The 21,722-nt window shown below is 30.8% G+C and overlaps 2 protein-coding genes across 10 annotated transcripts; one reads left to right on the top strand and one right to left on the bottom strand.

Moving 5' to 3' along the window:
• Positions 1-30: 30 nt before the first annotated feature.
• LOC124957433 (cyclin-T) lies at positions 31-16,942 on the bottom strand. Of its 4 annotated transcripts, XM_047514515.1 has the most exons (8): positions 16,282-16,942; positions 13,631-13,841; positions 13,333-13,456; positions 13,201-13,246; positions 11,487-11,577; positions 11,137-11,334; positions 8,021-11,005; positions 31-1,288 (listed from the first exon to the last, which is right to left on the bottom strand). In XM_047514515.1, the coding sequence occupies exons 1-8, from the start codon at positions 16,425-16,427 to the stop codon at positions 1,217-1,219; spliced, it is 3,873 nt and encodes a 1,290-aa protein (XP_047370471.1). In that variant the 5' UTR covers positions 16,428-16,942; the 3' UTR covers positions 31-1,216. The 4 variants fall into 4 exon arrangements, with proteins under 4 accessions (XP_047370471.1, XP_047370461.1, XP_047370473.1 ...); XM_047514505.1 differs by lacking the exon at positions 31-1,288 and having other exon boundaries at positions 6,608-11,005; XM_047514517.1 differs by lacking the exons at positions 31-1,288; positions 13,201-13,246; positions 13,333-13,456; positions 13,631-13,841; positions 16,282-16,942 and adding an exon at positions 12,993-13,166 and having other exon boundaries at positions 6,608-11,005.
• Positions 16,943-17,470: 528 nt separating this feature from the next.
• On the top strand, positions 17,471-21,573 carry LOC124957502 (KAT8 regulatory NSL complex subunit 2). 6 transcript variants are annotated; one of them, XM_047514532.1, is made up of 9 exons: positions 17,471-18,552; positions 19,044-19,302; positions 19,404-19,585; positions 19,694-19,862; positions 20,130-20,308; positions 20,401-20,537; positions 20,610-20,732; positions 20,822-20,962; positions 21,058-21,573. In XM_047514532.1, the coding sequence occupies exons 2-9, from the start codon at positions 19,052-19,054 to the stop codon at positions 21,304-21,306; spliced, it is 1,431 nt and encodes a 476-aa protein (XP_047370488.1). In that variant the 5' UTR covers positions 17,471-18,552; positions 19,044-19,051; the 3' UTR covers positions 21,307-21,573. The 6 variants fall into 6 exon arrangements, with proteins under 6 accessions (XP_047370488.1, XP_047370494.1, XP_047370493.1 ...); XM_047514538.1 differs by having other exon boundaries at positions 20,145-20,308; XM_047514537.1 differs by having other exon boundaries at positions 19,047-19,302.
• The last annotated feature ends 149 nt before the right edge of the window (positions 21,574-21,722 follow it).

Here is a 21,722-nt window from a genome sequence, read left to right on the forward strand (position 1 = left end):
ATATATATATATATATATATATATGTTCCACGGTTCAATGTTTTAATAGAGATAAAGAAATTTTTACGAATTAAATGATACATAAAAATACAATAAATATAGTAAAAAAAAAAAAAATAAGCAAACAGACGAATAATACAAGCAGTATCCACAATTACTTGTCAAAGCAAAGTTGACTACAATTGTGAATGCTATAGATGCGTTTTAGCTTCATTGGCAGCCTCATATTCATTGAAAAGATCCAATGAATTCAATGATCAAGAATGAGGAACTAAAAATATAATGAGAATGAAAATAGAAGAGTAAGAGAGAGAGAGAGAGAGAGAGAGAGAGAGAGAGAGAGAGTCCGTTCGCAAAAAAAAAATGTCTGCGGACTGGAACGAAGTAAAGCCGCTTTCTCTTATTTACCTATCGCGATCTAAATCGACCTGAGTGAGAATATCTTTTTCTTTTTTCTCCTTATTTCTCTCAAAATGTTTCTATTTAATATTTCGAAAGAAGCATCCCTCTTACGAATCAAAATTCGATTTACGTTAAACTTTGGCTAACGTAAGAGTTTACTAGTCTCTACACGTCCTTTTCGTTTGTGTAAGCGTCATATATCTTTGTTTTCTTTCGTTTGGGATGAAAAAGTGAGAAAAATAATTAAAAAAAAAAAAAAAAAGAAACAAAAAAAAGGAGAAAAAAAGGAAAAAAAAAATAAAAACAAGAAGAGAAACACCGTTGCGTGTAGAAGAGCAAAATGAAATAAGAATAAAACCACCGACACCGACAGGACGCGAAACGACGATATACCATGAAAGAAACTTTCTCTTCTCTCTTTATACGAGTATGTCGCACATTCAAAATCGATCGACAAGAAATCGATCTTTTCTTTCTCGTAAAATCCAGTTTTGTTTCGATGACATCGTCGTATTCGTCGTAATCATCGTCGTCGTAGTCGTCATCGTCATCGTCGTCATTGAAGCCTCGAAGTATTTTTTCTCGTTGGCTTTCAGGTGCATCGGGAGTTTCGTTTCTGTCTCTTCGATTGGTGGTAATGTAACATATAGAATGACTTCCGAGGTGGACGCACATCGATCAGGGCACTTCTTCGATGAATATATATATATATATATATATATATATATATATGTATATATATATATGGATATATATATATATCCTAAATTATTATGTCGGCTTACTGATGCCGTTTTATCCGGATATCTCGATACTACGTAGCATGGGATTGTTGACTTTGTGACACTTTGCTGGTACTCTTGTGATGACTGGACGTGTGCCTTTCCTAAAATCAATAATGAACAATGAGATATGGATCTATCGATATATAATCGAATAATCGATAACTCGCTATTCTTATCAAATATTTTTTCAAGAAAAGAACAGATACATTTTAAAAGATTATATTCCAGTCTTTGGATAAAGTAAAAAGAAATAAAAAACAAAACAACAAATAAACAAGTAAATACATAAATAAATAAATAAATAAGTAAATAAATGACTAATGAAAACAACAGCTTTATTAACGCGTCCGTATATGGTTTTATGTACTTTAAGTGTTGTATATTCTAAAGATTAATATTTCTCTTACAATAATATTGAAAAAATAATTCAACTGCACGAAATCATATTGTGTCAAAGCATTATATTATGGTGAAGTGAATGGACGATGAAGAAGCAATCTTCAGAAAGAAGTCATAAAATATATAGCATAGAAATGCTCTTTGATTTATCTATAAAGAGAGTGGGAGTATAGGGAGAGAGGGGGAGGAGAGAGAAAGAGAGGAAGGGAGAGGGGAGACTAAATTCAACGTAGCTTACTATGAACAGTAGGATTAGATAAATGGGAGGGCATACGAAGAAAAAGTATTATGCGTCATGCTATGCACAATAACACAATATAGGCGCATACACTAATAGAACATGCACGTGCATAATTATACAAAATATGTATATATATATATATATATATATATATATATATATATATATATACATGCATCATATAACGAAAGGAAAACACAAAGAAATAAATGTTTAAAGAACATTTCTGTAGTTTAACCTTCACCAAGCAAGTATCAAATGAAACGACGACGACGGAACGGCCTAATAACTTAATCCTCGTGAAACGCGTATTCTCGCATATATATATATATATATATATATATATATATATAATGTGTGTATCTGTGCGTGTTCCTGTTAAGTATGTATATAGAATATACGTATGTATATGACATATAATGAGAGAGTTCTAAATTTCACATGGCGTTCCTATATAATACACTAAAGCTGTGATATGTTAGTACATAAAAAGATGCGGCGATACGATGTGCGATATTATTATGGTATTATGTGAAGAAAGAGACAAAATAATTACTAAGGTACGTTTCAATTTCACAGAATGTTTATTTCCCTTGATTTCTTTTATATATATTTATATATATATGTGTGTGTATTTTTTATTACTATTCTTGGTCAAACACATGAGGCGTACGATCCCTGCTGTGCGTTGCCTAATGGGTCAATCCTATCGAGGAGATCCATAATAATTAATAATTCTACTTTCGTATGATAAAGTATAGTCAAGGAATAGGCCACATTATATATTTTTTTTTATTTGGTTTTTTTTTCTTTTCTTCTTGTCCTTCTTATTATTAATAATTTCAATTATATCTAAGTACTGAAATTGTTCATTTGTATAATCGTGGTAACGTCAACGCTAACAATCATTTTAAACGCAATCAATGCCTATAAATGATTTTGCAAGCGCGATGCATTGCGAGATTTTGCATGCACGATCTTAAAAAGAAAATAGGTAGCATACGCGGGCAAATAAAATTTATACATTGTATACATACTTGACGCATTTGTTTGTTTCTTTCTTTTTTGTGTATTTCAGCATTTATACATTTTTTTTACTAGAATCTTCTTCATCGATCTTCTTAACAATTACATTTTTGCTTGTTTTTATTTTTTGTTTTATTTATATCACACATGTCAACCATCGCTCACACGCGTGAGCAGATGCGCGCGCCTGTTTTGTTTGTATTTTTTTTTGTTTAACCTATTTTATCAATTTCTGTATTATTTATTTATTTATTTATAAGTTTATCCCCTATTCTTTCTCTCTCTCTCTCTCGCTCTCTCTCTCTCTCTCTCTCTCTCGCTCTCTTATACTCCATATAGTCAAAGGATACAAAAGCTACATAGATTTACCTTAGCAATTATTTTGTCATCCTATGCCTGCCGCGAGTGCACAATTTTTAAATAACGTACAATTTTTATTCTTCTAAATATATCTCTTCATATCTTTTCCTTATATAAGATTTTACGATACCTTTTAGATGTATACAATATTAACACATATTCGGATTAGATAAGAATTAACGCTCATGTTATAATAAGCTTTAATCAATTAAGAAAGAATAGAACGATTCGTACATATTTCTCTTTCATGACTAATTTTTATGCAATTTATATATATAGGAATTATTGTAAATAATGTAATGAATTATGTAATCAAAGTGAAAATAATATTCTTTCGTCTTTTGAATGATATTCTAGATATTCTATTATCTACACTGTGCCGAGATGTACAATTATTATTCTATTCCTTCCAAAAAGATTTAGCCTTTTTCTCACCCTCCAGATTATTCTGCGCATGTAAAAACTTATACACAGAAACAATAAAAGAAAAATAAGAACGTCTGTTTACAAGTACATGTGCCCATCAAAAATAGTTTCTCACTCCATGCAAAACCCAAATAATTCTATATTTTTATTATTTTTTTTGTCTTTCTTTCTTTCTTTTGAAAACTTGCAAAGCATTTTTTTTCTTTTTTTTTTTCTTTTTTTTTCTTTTTTTTTTTCTTTTTTTTTTTTTATGGTAATTTGCATGGGAAAAAAGAAATAATCACTATGATCGTAATGATTTCGCAAATAAAATGCGTATACTTTTACTAGCATAATAGCGCGAAAGCAATTTATATCGCTATAATAATTACAGTTATAATGTCACAGCAAGAAAATGGTTTCTTTCTTTTTTTACATTAATGATAATCGTGTCACAATATTATTATAATCCAAATGATCTGTAAATGTGCATATATGCACATTATTCTGTATAGTATTAACGCATTTTCAGTCAATAATATAAATGCATAATATATATATATATATATATATATATATATATATATATATATATATATATATTTATATATTAAGCATGTTATTTGATTCATTCCGATTCTCTCTCTCATTCTCTCTATCTCTTTCATTCCGAACCGCTTTTTTACTTATGCACTCTAACTTTCATTCTCTCTCTCTCTCTCTCTCCCCCCCCCCTCTCTCTCTCTCTCTCTCTCACTCACTCACTCATTCACTCACTCACTCTCCCCCTCCTTCTTTTTTCTCTATACATTCCTGAGTTAATATTTGTTCTATCAGTACCCTTTGTGTTCCTTTGCATGTACAGCTTAGAACGCGAGTAATAAAAATAATATGACAAGCTCTCTCTTTAACCTAAATGAATTGAGAAAATAAATAAAATTAATACGGTTGGTACACGATCAATAATCAAAAATCAAAAGACCATTACACGAATAAAATATACAATATGAAATGTATACACAATCCTACTAATATATTTATTAGTTTCATACTTAATTAATTGGCAAATTCATTTCGCGCGTTAATTTTTATCTCTATAACTTTACTCAAAAATATTTCCAACACTTAGTCTATACATATATACCACATAAACTTTCCTTTTCCGTATCATTAAATATGTTTAAACAAAGTATACTTAACCGAGCAATTGCACGCTCTGATGATAAAAACTTAATTGCAATTGTAGAAACTTTTTTCTATTAAACAAAACAAGTAGATAATATAAGGATAAATTTATAATACACCCACTTTTCTATTTTGACTGCCTAACTCTTACTTCCTAAAATTGTTTAAAACACTTAAATATATAAATCGTATCCTCTTACGAAAGAGACGATATATCAGTCCAAGTATTAAATTTACAATGGTACACACATATTAAATCATTGTAATTGGTGCAACAGATGGTAATGGTAAAAGGAAGAAATTAATGCAAATAAAAATTGAGAAAAAAAAGCTGCATTAGAAAATAGCTAAGTACAAAAAAAATATATCATATGTCATATACTACTGACTTTTCTACAATCTTTACGATCTAAGGCATCTTTATGCGTGTATGCATGTGAATGTGTGTGTGCATATATACACACATATATATATATATATATATATATATATATATACACACATATTTATATAACATTTCTGAAGTGATATTACGTATTATTAATTTTATTGTACTAATTGTGATGTTTGTATGCATATTCTTCTTTTCTATTACAATAAGAATGTTCTTAGAAATGCTTTTATATGATACAATGGGAAGGGGAAAAAAAGAATTATGTAACTTTACAAATAATCTCTTAAACTATTGGTTATTATCTTCTTTAATAGCAAATGATTTTTTTTTCAACTTTCAATAAAGAATAACTCAATTATAATTTTTCACTAAGAATAACTCAAATAATAAATATAAATTGATACAATGAATAAATCTTCTGTATCTAAATATATAATTTGCCATTGAATAGGCATATAAAAAACTTGGATAAATTGTTAAATCAGATAAAAAATTGTAAACTATTTAAGAATATTTAAACTTTCGAATGATTACTTAATTAATTACTAATTTATTCTTTGTAATTATCATCACATATATAATTTTTCATAAACAATTGATTGAAAAATTATCTAATTCGTTTTTTTTTACATTAAGCGTACTAGTTATTACACGGTAATGTATTTATTAGAACATTCTTGTTATAAGAACATCTTGCTTCATGATCCTTTGCCAGCAAAGGAAAGTATTCAATAAGTAAAGTTATTATTTTTAAGTATCCTCACGATAATAACTCGTAAGCTCTGTTTTAATTACTTTTATCAACGACTTGTCATACCTTCTGATCAAAATGTAAATATCAGTAAGAAATTAAGGAATTCCTTGTTTTCATTAGCACTTTAATATATGTTAAGCTCTTATTGCATGTAGTAAACTTCAAAAAAAGGAAAACTATTAAGCACAAAATGAAAAAAACATGTAATATTACTTTCCTCTCTGGTATCTGGCAGTGTTTGGTATGTTTCAAATTTTACAATTTTTGCTATTCCCTTCCTAAAAAAAAAAAGGGAAAAAAAGAAAAAAAAAGAAAAAAAGAATTGAAAAAGGAAAAAGAAAAAAGAAGAAAAAAGAAAAAAAATCTAAACTAATAACCTCAATTCGACAATTCGAAGTTAAACTACAAATAAAAGCAAATATTTGTATTACTTTAATTAGTTTACTATTTTTATGAATAACAAATAGTCTGTCGACGTAGAGAAATAAATTTTTTGCCGTAAAATATTATTGAAAATATTTAAAAGCTTAGCCGATAATTTTCATCTCTCAAGGAACATTATCTTTGCAATGAAAAAACCTTAAAAAGGTCATAGATAGTCTTTATATATATATATATATATATATATATATATATATATATATATATATATATATATATATATATGTTCATAAATTCGTAGTAAATTAACACATTCAATATTCATATTCGCTATATTTCTTGAAAACTTTCGATCGAATTAAAATATCTTCTTCCACACATTTGTCGTTGTCTTCCTATTGTTGTCATCGTCCTCTGAATAATTATCTTCAGATTGAATAATAATCATTTCGTATTTACTTTAATGAAGTCATATGCTTGAAAAGTACTCTAAAAAGATATACTACAGGTACAAAGGTGGAAAGATAGATGTGGTAGTATATAACAATAGATAGAGATATCGTACGATGCCATGCTGCTACATCTACCATTCACAAACTTTAGGGAGTCAAAGGATGACAGAGGCAAGTAGAAAATTTACTCCTTTCGTAAAAAAATGACAGAGAGTTTACTTCTACAAAATAATCAACCACTCTTTTCCTATCCGTGCTATGTCGAAGCAAGAATTATCTTTACTCCCGACATACTTATAGATTTATTATCTAAAAATAGTGATTTAAACTTAATAAACATTCTATATTATTATATACCCTAATCTAGTGTGATGTAAAAATAATATTAGATATTTATTGATATGAAATCAAAAAAAAATTGACTAATAGGTATTCTTTTAGATTTCATAATTAATAATGTACATACACTGTACGAATTATAAAAAAGATATATACAAAAGATTCTCCGAACCTTTGATTAAAAAATTTGCTGACAAGCACGGATAACGGATCGGAGAGATAGTTCTTTTTTTATCTATATATAAATTAAGCACTACCTCGTGAGCTACATATTAAATTCACTACAGAAAAAGGAAAATTTGAGTGCAGTCGCAACTACTCTGGGGGTGGGGGTGGGGGTGGAGAAGAACTCGGGGGTGGTCCAGTAGGCAACGGAGGCGGTTTGTCAGATTCTTGTTGAGCAGACACGCCCGACTGATGAGTCGGTCGTACAATCATAATGGGACTTCGACGTACATTGGGAGGTAATGAGGGTGGTGGAACGGACGTATCGATGGCGCCATCCGGTGTCATTATGACATTGCCCGCCGGATACATGGAATATTGCTGCTGATATTGTTGATAGTAACTCATAGCAGGGTCATACATGTATCCGGTAGCAGCGGCGGCAGCGGCGGCGGCGGCGGCGGCAGGATTGTATATCGAGGGCGGTGGAAAATTGGTGAAGTTAGCAAAATATGAATCAGCCTGGGCGACGTGAGTAGCCCTGTTATAGGCCGTATCAGTTCTATTGGATGACGAAGGATGATTAGAGGGATGGTGGGCATTGATATTACTATAGGTATCCTGCTGATAGTAGCCGTCACGTTGACCGGCTATACTGAAATTGCCAGCCGATCCTGATGGTGGTAGCCCGCGCTTGACATACTGGCGGCCGCCTCTGCCACCTCCACGTACCTTGTTATTGCTGCCTGAACTATAGTGTCTGCCGTTCTGCCTTTCCCCAGGACGATGTTGACCGTAACCACCGGCGGCCATTGATGAGATCTGCTGTGATTGTTGTTGTTGTTGTTGTTGCTGTTGTTGCTGCTGCTGTTGCTGCTGATGGTGGTGATAGTGATGATGGTGTTGTTGTTGTTGTTGTTGTTGTTGCTGTTGTTTCTTCGTCGGTGGGACCACGTTCGACGTACTCTCGTTGACATCGATTCTTTCTCTCTTTCGACTATCACCTGAATAGTCTGGCACACTACCGATCGTCGACGCGGTTGTCGTCGTTACCGGAACGCTACCCGTTGTACTTCTCCAGATCGCGTCCGTTCGTATTTTCATTTTTAACGGTGCCTGCGGCACCGGTTGAGCCTGCGTACTCGGTATACTTTCCGCACTCTTCAATCGATCTTTTAAAATTTTCAACTTCAAACCCGTACCTTGAGGTGATTTGTTTTTCTCTGGTATGACGATAGTACCGCCACTGGTAACAGCTGTTTCACTACTAAGATTTAACTTCTCTTTAGGTATTGTTATTTTGATCGGTGCAGCCGGTAACGTCTCCTCATTTTTCTCCTTATCTTTTTCACGATGCCTTTCTTTGTCCTTGTCCTTATCCTTGTGTTTATGTTTATGTTTTTCTTTACTCTTCTCCTTATCTTTATGTTTATGTTTTTCTTTCTTTTTTTTCTTTTCGCTCTTATGATGCTCCGTTCTCTTTTCTTCGACCACTGTCGGCACTATTGGCTGTACCGTTGTTGGTACGGTCTGAACTATTCCATCTGTATTATTTTGTACCGGGGCAGATAGAACACTAATATCAACCGTTGAAACTACAGACGTTTCATTCATTGATGAAGGCAGTGTCATACACTGTGTTTGTACTGCTAATTGGCTATCAGGAAGTAACAATGAATGAGAAGTTATGGGCTGTTGATGTTGATGCGAATGTTGATGTTGATGCTGCAGTGTCTGTGATTGTACTTGTAATTGCATCTGTGCTTGTTGTTGCTGTGGCAACTGTTGCTGTGGTGGCTGCTGTTGTTGCTCTTGCTGAACAATATGCTCTTGATGCGCTTGTTGTGGTGTTATTTGACTAAATTGCTGCATTCCTTGCAGTAAAGATGGCAAAGGAGCTAAAGGTTCCTGCAATAGAGCACTTATACTTTGAGCCGATTTCATTGGTGACAAATATTCCATTTGCACTGGTTGTTGTTGAGTCTCAACGCCTGTATCCAACCCATTTGTAACCATACTACCGAAACGAGAAATCACAGGTTCCGGTTCAAACGGTTTAATTAATTCTGGTGGTTGTAAATCGCTGGCCACCGAAGTACTTCTACCATTTGACGAAGGATTATCTCTGATTGGTTGGATAAGCTCTGGTACTCTACCAAGCATCTTCATGGCCTCTAAACTCGATGTATCTTCCATCTTGATTTTTAACTGGGACTCATTTTCACTAGAACTTGTAGTCCGATGTCTTTTATGAGATATCGTTGACGCATCAGTAGCTGAACGTTTCATTGATATTGAATCAGTTTGTTGTAACCCTGGCGGACTCGCGAATGGTGACACCAAATTAAGACCAGTTAATGTCTCTGGCGCACGTTCTTTAGGAACTTTAACAGCCGAAGGTGGCGTTTTTTGCTTCGATTTAGGCCTTTGAGAGTGAGACTCCCGACTGGTTTGCACTTTTTCCGGACTAAACAATGATTTGTGTTTATTTGTTGGTGTTTGTAATAAATTTTGTTGTTGTTCTATCAATTCATCGTGTCGCGGACGTTTTTCAGCTTTTGGATCGTCTATATTATTTAAAGGCGTTAAACACGAGGATTGAGAATTTCCATTTTTAATCGAATCTTTTAATGTTTGTGGAACACCATAAGCAGAATGCTGATTTATCGTGGGCTTAGAAGATATGCTTTTTTGAGAGATTTGTGGTAGAGAAGATGCGAGGTTCGTCGGAGATTTTTCTTGAGAGAATGCGTTTTGAGACATAGCGATCGGTTTCATATCACCTATAAACGCACTGGTGCTTCCTTGTGGCTTATCTGGTTGACTATATTTACCATGATAAGACTGTTTCTGTATATTGGCAGCATGTTGTACATCCAACGCTGGTTTTGGAAACGGTACAGGTTTTTCTATAAGTTTACGTACTTCTTCACATCTCTGTTCTAAAGTATCAGATTTCCGTTGTCTATCTCTCGACGAATCAGGATATTTATTATAAGCTTTTTGTTCTCCATCTTTCCTATGATCTACAGTTTTATGCCTTGGATCATAGACTCTTTTGTCGTGAGATTGATGTTTTCCATCCATTGTGCTTAACCTCTGTAAATTGTGGTTGTTATTACTGAGATTGTCTGGTAATGTAGCAACGTCAGATCTGTGTGGTGTAATATCTGATAATGTGTTGTCTACGTTTACATCCTTTGTTTGATGTATTGTATGACCATGAGAATGCACTGTACTACTAGTTGAACTACTACTAGAATTGTATTCCCTTTGTATCCTCTGTCTACTAGGATCACGATTGGGTTCTCGCGGCTGATTCCCTGTAGAATGCCTTTGTGGTACTGGTTGATTAACTTTCATCTCTTGTCTGTGATGATGATTATGATGTAATGTAGTTTTTTGCCCCGGTGGCACGGAATGCTTATTAGGTATATTTGTTCCGGACACAGGTTTATGATGATGTGAATGATGCTTATTAATGTCAACTGCATGACTTTGTACACTTGTAACTGGAGTTGTTGCTTTTTCTCTCTCTAAACGTTCACGTTCTTTTTTCTCTCTGTATTCACGATAGTCAACAGGTGGTCTTGTGTTTGTCGGAGGAAGTTGTTTCTTTTCTTCCTGTTTTTCTATATGATGCGGCCGATTAGAATGAAATGTTGGCCCTCCATCCGCCGCCGATGCTGGAGATTGAACTTTTCGTGGTTCAGCATCCTATAAAAACGTCAAATATTTTATTGGAATATAATCAACAATTGGAAGGAACAAATTTTGTATAATAGCTGTTTAAAAAACAAGATATTTCTTTTATTTACAATATTAGATCATTGTATAGAAATACTCACAAATGGCGAATTTGGCAAACTTGGGTGATTGATACTTGGGCTTTGATTAGCAGAAATGCTCATAATTTTCCTTTTTAATCTCGACGGACATTTGTCGAATATATGTAGAAATTCTGCTGTAAGTTGTTGTAGCAGCTCTGAAGTAACAGTTCTATCAACGTACCAAAACCAATGTTTTCCTTCATTACTCTGAGGTATCTGTAATAAAAGATGATAATATAATATCTCACACTTTTTATTCATTATATGGAAATATGCAATTATTTTGTACGATATATATTTATCATTATAAATGATCAAAAATAAATATTAAAAATAAAATAATATAGAAATTTGTAATACATTATTACCTCCCAATTGGACCATTTACATGCTAAATGGATACAGAAACAGGCGACTACTGTGGGTTTGTATTGCAGACACATTGTTGTTAAGTGCAAGCTGAAAAAAAATAATATTTCAAATTATTCCAGTAATTTTATTTCTCTACGAAATAATTTTCTAGTAAGATGTCATATAATATACAAAAACATTCCATTTTTATATTAAAAAAATAAAAACGGAACAATATTGTAACAGATTATTAATTCTCTTAAAAACTATACATCTCACTTAAAATTTATTTATGAGTAAAACAAGAAATTTTTAATGACAATCTACTTTCTTGGTCTCATAAAATTATTATATTGGAAAAAAAAAGGGAAAAAATAATAAACGCAACACATATCGTAATCTATGTTCCTATTCTTCTACCCTATACTCCACTTTTCAGAATAAATTATGCCACAGTATAACGTGTGTACATATGTGTGCACACTGTAAAGTAAATATGTCATATAAATTAAACTGATATATAACATGGTACAATATTGCACATTTGTTATAAAATTATAATAATCTAATGAATCAAATTATTTATTATTATCACTTAATCTTTAAATTTCAGTAGATTTCTATCACGCATATTCATTTAAAAAAAATATATGTAACGCAAATCTCAAATCTTCACAATTGTAAAATTATTTATATATGTGTAATTATAGTTGTGACATATTTGGTTGTTTGTTATATTGAATTACTAAACATTATTATGTAGTCATACATCTACTTCGCTCACGATTTTTATGCGCTATTTTTTATAAGTCCATTTGTATGTATAAAAAGAAAAATGTGATAATTTGTTATAATTTAACACTTTTACGCCTGCACATTTCGCTCAAAAACTTTTACATAATCATAACTGCTTTTCACAGTCATTCATAATATAATTATAATATACTTATTGAAAGAGAAGTATTGAATTTACCATTATTTAAATTTTATCATATAATCTCAATGTAGACAAACATTAAATCGAGGACCTCAAAGTCTTTGTCAGACTAAAATTGATAATGCGAAACCACATATATCTGATGCCAACTGATAACTGCTGGCTGAGCGAAATCACTTTTTTGTCACAGCGGACGATAAAGTGTTAAAAAAATAGCACTAAACATAAAGAATATTTAATTTACCTTTACATACAAATCCACATCGTGAACTTAGTTTATGATATGAACCTCATTTTGTTTTGACATAGATTCTCTTTAAAATCAGACATTACCACGACTGTAACGCAACATTCCCACCTAAAGAAACTAGCTAATTGTATTTTTCAGATAATTTTTAAATCAAGTGAACAAATATATACAGTCAAAAATAATTAGCTTATAAAAAAATATATAAAAAAAAATTAATTATATAAAAATAAACTATCATCTTTTATTTTATAATTATACATTTATACCTTTATTGAATGATACTTTCAATAAATGCAATATTAAATAATCTTAGTTGGTTATAGAATATTTTCTTACTTTTTTCTCTAAAACTACCTGATACCAAGAATCATTTTCAAAGATTAGTAGTACATTATGTTTCCAAATGTTTACATTCAAAGAAAATATTTATAGGTCAGAATGATTGCGCCAGTGCCTGACAGAGTTTTAGCATGGAAATATACTTCTTGACAACATCTATATCATTTCTAACAGTAAGAGATACTACAAAATAATGTGTATCCACCTGTTAGATGCCATGAAGTATGACGTCTGGGCTAAGTCCTTGCTCGCTGAAAAATAATAACAATCATTTATTAATCCAAATGTAAATTAATTTAAAATATGATTCATTTATAAACTATAAACATAAACTTACCTTTAACCAGTTGACAACATCTAACAACATGTGTGTGAGGATGATCAATCGCAACATCAAACCCCAATGTCTGTAGTAAGACATTTTCATTAAATACCAAGTCTTGAGCTTGTTCAAGGTATTGCTGCAATAAAATCATACTTGTTAATAAATGGAAAGTAAAGAGTATTGAATATAATTCATAAATTAGAAAAATATAATATAAATAAAAATATATATATAATACAATTTTTATAAAAAGACCATCAATGCAATTAACATATTACTATTTATTTGGATAAAAAATTTTAATATCTACCTCAGACCTGATGTCAGGTGGCGGCTGATCTCTGTGCAAACACATGTGTGCCATTTTGATAACATGTTCTAGTTTTCGTGGTTGTTCTTCTACTTTTGCTGCTAAAAAAAGGGCTGCTGCAGCTATTGAATTTCGGTGGAAATGTGATAGCGAATGGAACACATAGAACCTGTGCATGTAGACTATTGCTGTGTTGATGCATAATTGTGTACTATATATCAATAGTTAAGGAAAATTCTTTTGTGCTAATTCCTAGATTAAACTTTTCATTATAAATTATCGTTATTATGAGTTATAAAATATCAATGTTCATTAATCTCAATTTAAAAAAATTGGTTGCAACAAATAAATATTATAGTATCAAGAACCAAATGTGTAGTACCAACCAAGTCTAAGTACATGAAAATATAAATATATAGATAATAATATATAGGTAATAGTATAGAAGTACACGTATGTATAAGTATATAAGTAATAAATATAAAACAAGTTGCCAGAAAAATTATATCAAATTACTATACTTCTAGAAAAATCAATGAAAATGAAAAAATTTTTAATTTTATAGATCATTATTGCTCTGAACAAGATATTGATGACTTTATCAAATTCATATAAGATATTATTAGAAATACAAAATCGTATAAAATTTTTAAATAATTTAATACAATAACATCTAAAAAATAAATTGTATCATTGAAATTTATTTAAATTTATTTATTTGTTATATATTTAAAAGGATGATTTAATCAAAAACTATGAAACTAATATTATTAGTTAACTTATATATAAATTATTGAGTTATATTAAATTAAATTATTGCATTATACTAAAGCAATAAGAAATGGAATATTTGTTTATATTAAGAATAATTTATTTAATTTATATATTACATTTTAAATATTTCAAGTTATTTTAGCAGGTAGTGATAATATGAAATTCAATTTTCATCTAATCTATACAAATCTAAAAAATAATAAGGTACTCTTGAAGAAATTTAAAAATATAAGGTAATCAATATTCTGGATGCTTAGAACTTCTTAAATCTTTTATTATGTACATATTTGATTTCATCAATAAAAAGATTTATAAGACATAAGCAGTAATACATAAACATTTTAAAAACATGTTTAACAAAAATATATATAAAGGCATTTACCATCTTATATTTTATAAAGATTAGAAAATAATACAATTATGTTGAAATGTAAATACAAAACCATAGTGTAGATATTTAATTTGATTCTGTTTTGTATACATCAAATATTAATACAATACATTATTTAAGAATCAAACAATAAATATAACAAGTTATATGATACAGAATGTAAATTTTTTTATAGAAAATAATGCTTAACATCAATATATAAATAGAGGATTGTTATAAAAGATAACACAATGTTTAATCCATTGTACCAATATAAACAAAAACTTAACACAAAGTATTTCAGACCTAGAATAATCCTACAGAAAAATTTTGGTATAAGAGAGTTAATTCTTTACAAATGATATTTTATATAATCAGAAAAGTATCCAGAGTACTGCTTTCAATTCTATCTTAAAAATCAAAATATTCATATTTTTATCATTTTTACCTGTTATTAAATAAACCCTAACAGATTATGTGATATGAGCATAAAAAAATAATTTCATTTTCATCATTCATCTAGATATATAGTAATTTCTTTGTAGTATTAAAATTTGTTTAATCGTTTTCTATAAATTGTACAAACACATGCGATGTACTTTCAAAGAATCCCTATTTAAACATACAAATTCTATTGATGTATAAGATGAACAGTAATATAAAATTGAGTGAATAGCAATCGATATTAATATCGGAGAAACATTAAATTATTAGTATTAGACTTTATGATCATAATAAGAAAAATCAAAGGAACTATTTAATCGTCAAACCTACACATTTTAAAAAGTTTGTTCGACTAGATGGCAAAAGAAGCGATATATCTTGCCAATCCTTCTCGTATCTCAAAGGCAAGCAAAACTGCAGCTGTTGTAGGATAGAAAATAAGAAGAAACCCATACTTGCGTAAGGATAAAACAGCAGAAAACTTGGTTGGTACTACTGTCAAACTTGATCCAGGCAAACAATGTAAATTTCAATGTGACCCTGTTTCATGCCCTTATTTTAAATTTCACATTATCATCGGACGAATTCGATGATATAATACGCGTGGTAACCATGATCGTGCATAGACTGATATTCCGCGTATAGTGAGGAAAAAAAAGCAAAATAAACGGCTCGTGAGAGGTGTGTGACGCAGGAAACTTCAATATGGGGAAACGTAGACGACGACGCGTGACCTCCGCGCTCTCGCACGTCACACACATGTTTATAACACGTCGCATTTCGCGACTTCGTGGAATTCTCGAGAGGGGAAAAGAAATAGTACCGTCGCATTCATGGAACATTGAATAAACCGATGTAATATTAACATCTCGCGATAAGAAATTATCATAAACTTTAATAATTGGTAAAAATAATAAGAGAAGATTCGTGAGCAAGGAAAAAGTTAAAAAAAAAGCATGAGATGCAAGTAAACCGATAGGACAAAACCACACGCATAAAGACGAGGGGGACGCGGAACGGGGGGAACGAAAAAGCACACATTCATTTTTGATAAAAAGGATACACCACAAGTCGCTGTCCCATGTCCTGGATGAAATTCGCTGCCTGCTGCCTGTAACTTAGTTCTTTATCCGCGTCGATGCCGCATCTTCTGCTCGGCGTGTTTATAAGCTGTTCTTTTGTAAAGTACCATTTTTCGTCAGCCGCCATTTATATGTACACACAACTCGGGCACTAAAGCGATGCACACTTCACGGCGTTCGCTCACTCGCGCGGCGGACGGGCCAACGGCGTCGACTTTCGCGTCTCGCCGTCAACGTAGATATATCGAAAATTTTGCGAGCGATACGCCGACAACTTCGCGTCACGCACGAATTGGAAGAACGGACTGACGCATAGGCGTCGATATGTAAAATTCGAATACTGCTACTATCGTCGTCATTACTACCACCGCCGTCACTATCATTACAACCACCATCACTTTCATTTCCACCTTATGCGTCAGAACAAACAAATGCACAAATATTTTTCTTTTTCTACTATCGAAAACGCGCGAAGTTTTATCACTGTTACGATCATACCGTCTAAGCTTTATTTTCATCGAACGATATTTCGTTCTATTGTGTTTTCTTGCGATTTTCTATCAAAATCGTACCACGATTTGACGACGTTCCTCTTCATCAATATTCTTATTTCGATTGAAATCGCAATTCGTTCTCTTCAATGTGCCTCGTGTAAAAATGAGAACTTCAATCACCGAACGTAAACGAAAAATTAATTTCGATATAAAATAGCAGGTCAGGCTTCTTAAATAATTTTTTGACCCATTACTCGAGGGACATCAATTGTATGCATGAATAACATCTTTGAACCTCTTTCTCTCCTCTCGAAAATGTGCGAAGTTTTATCATTATCACAATCATATCGTTTAAATTTTATTTTTATCGAACGATATCCTGTCCCGTTGTATTTTCTTGCGATTTTCTATTAAAATCGAATCACAAATTGACGACGTTTGATTAATATAATTATTTCGATTGAAATCACACTTTGTTCTCTTCAAGGTGTCCCGTATAAAAATGAGAACTTCACTCATCGAAGGCTAACGAAAAACTGACTACCTTTCCGTAAAAATTATCAGTATTACTATAATTTTGGATTTTCTACAGGTCAAAATTTATGTCCATTTGGTCCCTACTTTCACTTTCTTGCAAACAAGTAAATTATGACTCATAAAGATAGTATCTATTGAATATTGTTTGGAACCCAAAACAAGCAGGTATACGTAAATATATTGGGCATTTATGAGAGTCAGAAAAACATTTTTTTTCCTTTATATTATCCCTTTGTTATATTCATTTTTCACTTTTGTAAAAATTGTTTACCGTTATTTAATACCGTTGAAAATATTTTCTCTAAAGCATCTTTGTTTTTGAGTATGTTTACGTATTTCTTGAATTTTAATATAAAAACGTGTGGTTTTTGTAAGGGATTATCACCAAATGCGTCAATCATTCGCTTGTTCGAAAGTCCACTCCTGCGTAAATTCACTGCAAGTTTAATCGCACATTTTTTTTCTGATGATGTTCAGAGAAATATGCAGTCAAAAAGAGGATAAAGATAACCTTACAGGATGTCTTCTTTCCAAATGTATACTTTTGATTTCACCGTTTACGGAAATATTAGCACGACAACGTATTTCGTAATATTGTCATATATTAAAGGGATGATTTTATTATTATTATTATTAATTATTATCGCAGAAGGAACGATCGACTTACAAATTCGCCTCAATTCGTTCTTTCGCGACCGCGTGGATTACCTAACCACCTGGATGTGTCAACACCCAGCTATTCGATCAAGGAATATTGCAGTAGCCAACTTCACAGCATACCTCCGTTCTCGTTTTTTCTCCCATAATCTTTTTCTTCTTTGCTTTTTGTATTATATTTATTGTATTTTATCGTATTCATTTTTTTTATCTTTATTACTTATATTGTTTTTATTGTTAAGATGCACCATAAAGTTATGATAAACACGAATCACGTAGTTTTCATCGTGTGTTTGGTAGTTTAAATTTCCGGAAATGACGTAACTCGATATGAAAGTAAGCAAGTAGACGAATGTAATCCCTCGTCATAAAGGCATTATCTATTGTGTTGTGACAAACATTGTAATAAACAAGTTTATCCAGTCTTTTTTAAGAGTCATTCACTTTACGGAATAACACGATTATTTATATTATTGAGTGATATTTTTTCGGATTTGGAAAATTACCGAATTATTTTTTGACATCAACTTGCTCTACCGTAAAAGTCTAACGTGATAAATCACGGTAAGCATGATGAAATGAAAGTATTCTGATTTCTTGTTTCACTGGTGATTCTATATCACTGTGAAAAGTATTTATTTATTCGCATCATTCTGTCCATATTCATGTGTAAATCAGTGAAATTTTATTCAACATCTTATACAAAATGGCGACAAATTCTTACTCCGTACGCGTGTGTTTGTTAAAGATCATTTACTGTCATTTTTTGATTAAAATGATCGTTAAAAAGCATATCTTACGTTATACGCCTATAGCTTAGAGGATCAGTAGTTTAGTATATTATATTGTGAAATAGTTGTGTATGTACATTTTTAATATCTTATTCTATTGAACCCATTTGTTAAACGCCATCTTTATATTGCATTATGGCGCTAACATTCAATTCAATATTCAAATTAAAGAATTTGAATTAATTAGAGAGATTATTGACTCAATGTAAACTTAATTTAAAATTTCATCTAACTTATATTTATTTTTAATTGAAATAATTTCAGAAGTAGTTATGTTTCGGATTCCAAAGTCTACAATGTCTACAACTCTTTCAACGATTAATTCAAAACCTTCTACTCAAACACGTAAATGTTTGTATGCATCATTTGAATGTTTACAACCTTGCCATGAAGGATATTCATACTGTTTAAGGCACATTCTTGAAGATCCAAATGCTCCTTTTAAACAATGTGCTTTTATATATAATTCAAATGGGAGAAAATGTCAGAACCCAGCACCCAAACTTGACAAAAGAGATACTTCGTAAGTTTGTTTTATCTAATAACACTAAGTATTATGGTTATCATTAATTTAGAAGAATATTGAAATGAAGTTTTTTCATTTCAAATTTCATTTCAATTCAGATACTGTATAGAACATACAAGGAAAGCACAAATTGCTCGTATTAAATCAACGTCACGTCATTCATTACCACAAACGCCTGAAATATTACTATTAAATTTGAATCACTATGTAAAGCCAGCTGATTCAAGTACAGAGGATACTGAAGATGAAGAAAATAAAGTTAAAGCATTAGATCCTTTTAGTATGTATATACGTGAAAGCTTTTCCTTCATATTGAAATAACCTTTCGTATGTATGTTATAAATTGAATTCTTTCTATATATAATAAATAATGAATTTGTATTTTTAGATGAAATTGATGCTTATAGAGTGAATGCAAGTGGGTGTGACATTTTAGATTACGCTAGCTCCTCTGATAGTGATGTTGAACCTACGACAGTAAGTGATACTTTAAAAAATGCTTGTCTTGATGACAGTGATAATGAAAGTTTACATAGCCCACAAGAAGATCCATTGAAGTAAGTTTATGTTGGTATGTTTGAGTATCAATCTCTTTACAAAATATATTATACTATGCACGCTAGCATGCTTCAGCTTGTGCCATCACCTATCAGTATGTGTATATGTGTATATATGTATATATAAAATATTAAACATCTTTATTCATTTTTTTATATAAATTTTAAAAAATTATAGCTGATTGTAGCTGTTTTTTTACTTTCAATCATTTCCTAGTAGTTGCTTTGTGCAAAGAATAAGATACTATCTACCTATTGAATCATTAGTATTAATTTTTTAAGGCATGCTGGAATATTTACTGCAGAGGAGGTAATTTATATTGCAAGAGAAAAATTAATCCGCCTTCAGTCACTTTACATAGATCAATTTAGGAGATTACAATATACATTAAGAGAGAGGAGACGCAAATATTTACATGGTTTAAAAAAAGAAAAAGAAACTGTATGTAAGTAAATGACAATGGAAAATTTCCTAAAGTTTCAGATTTTGATTATAAATATACAATGATTAGAAATTAAATGAAATATTAATATATAGGTAGTATACATGATCAACCAAAAGAAACAGCAAGGGAGAAAAAAATATATGAAAAATTAAAAGCATTAAATCGGTATCATAGACGTAGTGGCACAGAAGCTGTACTTTATAGGAAATCTTTAGAACGTCGAGCGCAGGTAAATAAAATATTTCTAATAAAGCAATGATGTTAATATTTTGTGGAATTTACTATAATCCAAATATTTTAGGTATCAGAGGGACCAACGCAAAAGCCACCAAATATATCCAAATGTATATTTACAGAAGGTGGTGTGAAATGTGGCGAAAGAACACTTCCTTCTGCTAAACACTGTCGTAAACATATTCTTAAGGTATTATTTTATTCTTTATTTTAGTTAACAAATCATAATTATAATAATAAAATTATGAAGAAAAGAATCGTTTATTTTTGTTTTTTCAGGATCAGCACCAAGTTTTATTTAAAGCTTGTGGTGCAGTACATGCTGATATTGAATGTCATGAACCTATACCAGTTATATTTGATTCCAATTGTATATTTCATATGAACTTACCACAACAATGTAAATTAGAACCAATGAAAGTAAGCTTATAATATTATAAATTGATATTGTCATTTTCCAGCAATGTATTTATTATAATTTATATTTTTTTCATAAAGAATATTTTTCTTTATAGTTCGAAGAAGAAAAATCTACTATACAAGAATTATCGATGATTGATAATCAATCCATGGAAATTGATGTAGTTGGTGAAACTCAAGAAATAGATCCAGATGATGATATGGCTGGATTAATGAGAGAAATGAATGATACTAGTCACATGAAACCAACATTCAATGAAAGTTTGAACAGTGAAGCAAGTACTGATACAGCATTTAGTTTATCAGCCCAAATGAGTGATAAGGATGAACTAATTTCAATGTGACATGAGTTTTTATATTAATTTGTAGTCATTATTGTATTATATAACATTCATATTAAGCATATATTTGGGTTTAATCTTTATAATTAACAGCATAATAATTTTATTTATATAGAAATGAATAAGCTTTTATGTTTCATCTTCAATTATTTGTTCTACTAGCAGTGAATGTAGTTTATATTCACTGCTAAGTTTGTACATATTCCTATTAATAATCTTAACAAGTGTATATAATTAGTAAGTATAATAATAAATTATTGCAAATGTGTATTTCAAATCTAATTTATTTTTAATATAAAATCAATTTGATTTTATTATAAGATATGAAAGATAGAAGGTACCTTATTTTATCAATTTCTTTATTTTGCACAGTATCTGCAAAATGTAAGTATATCATATATTATACATATGCTGATTTC

This window comes from Vespa velutina, chromosome 1 (genome assembly GCF_912470025.1).
Source record: "Vespa velutina chromosome 1, iVesVel2.1, whole genome shotgun sequence".
Classification (NCBI taxonomy): Eukaryota; Metazoa; Arthropoda; class Insecta; order Hymenoptera; family Vespidae; genus Vespa; species Vespa velutina.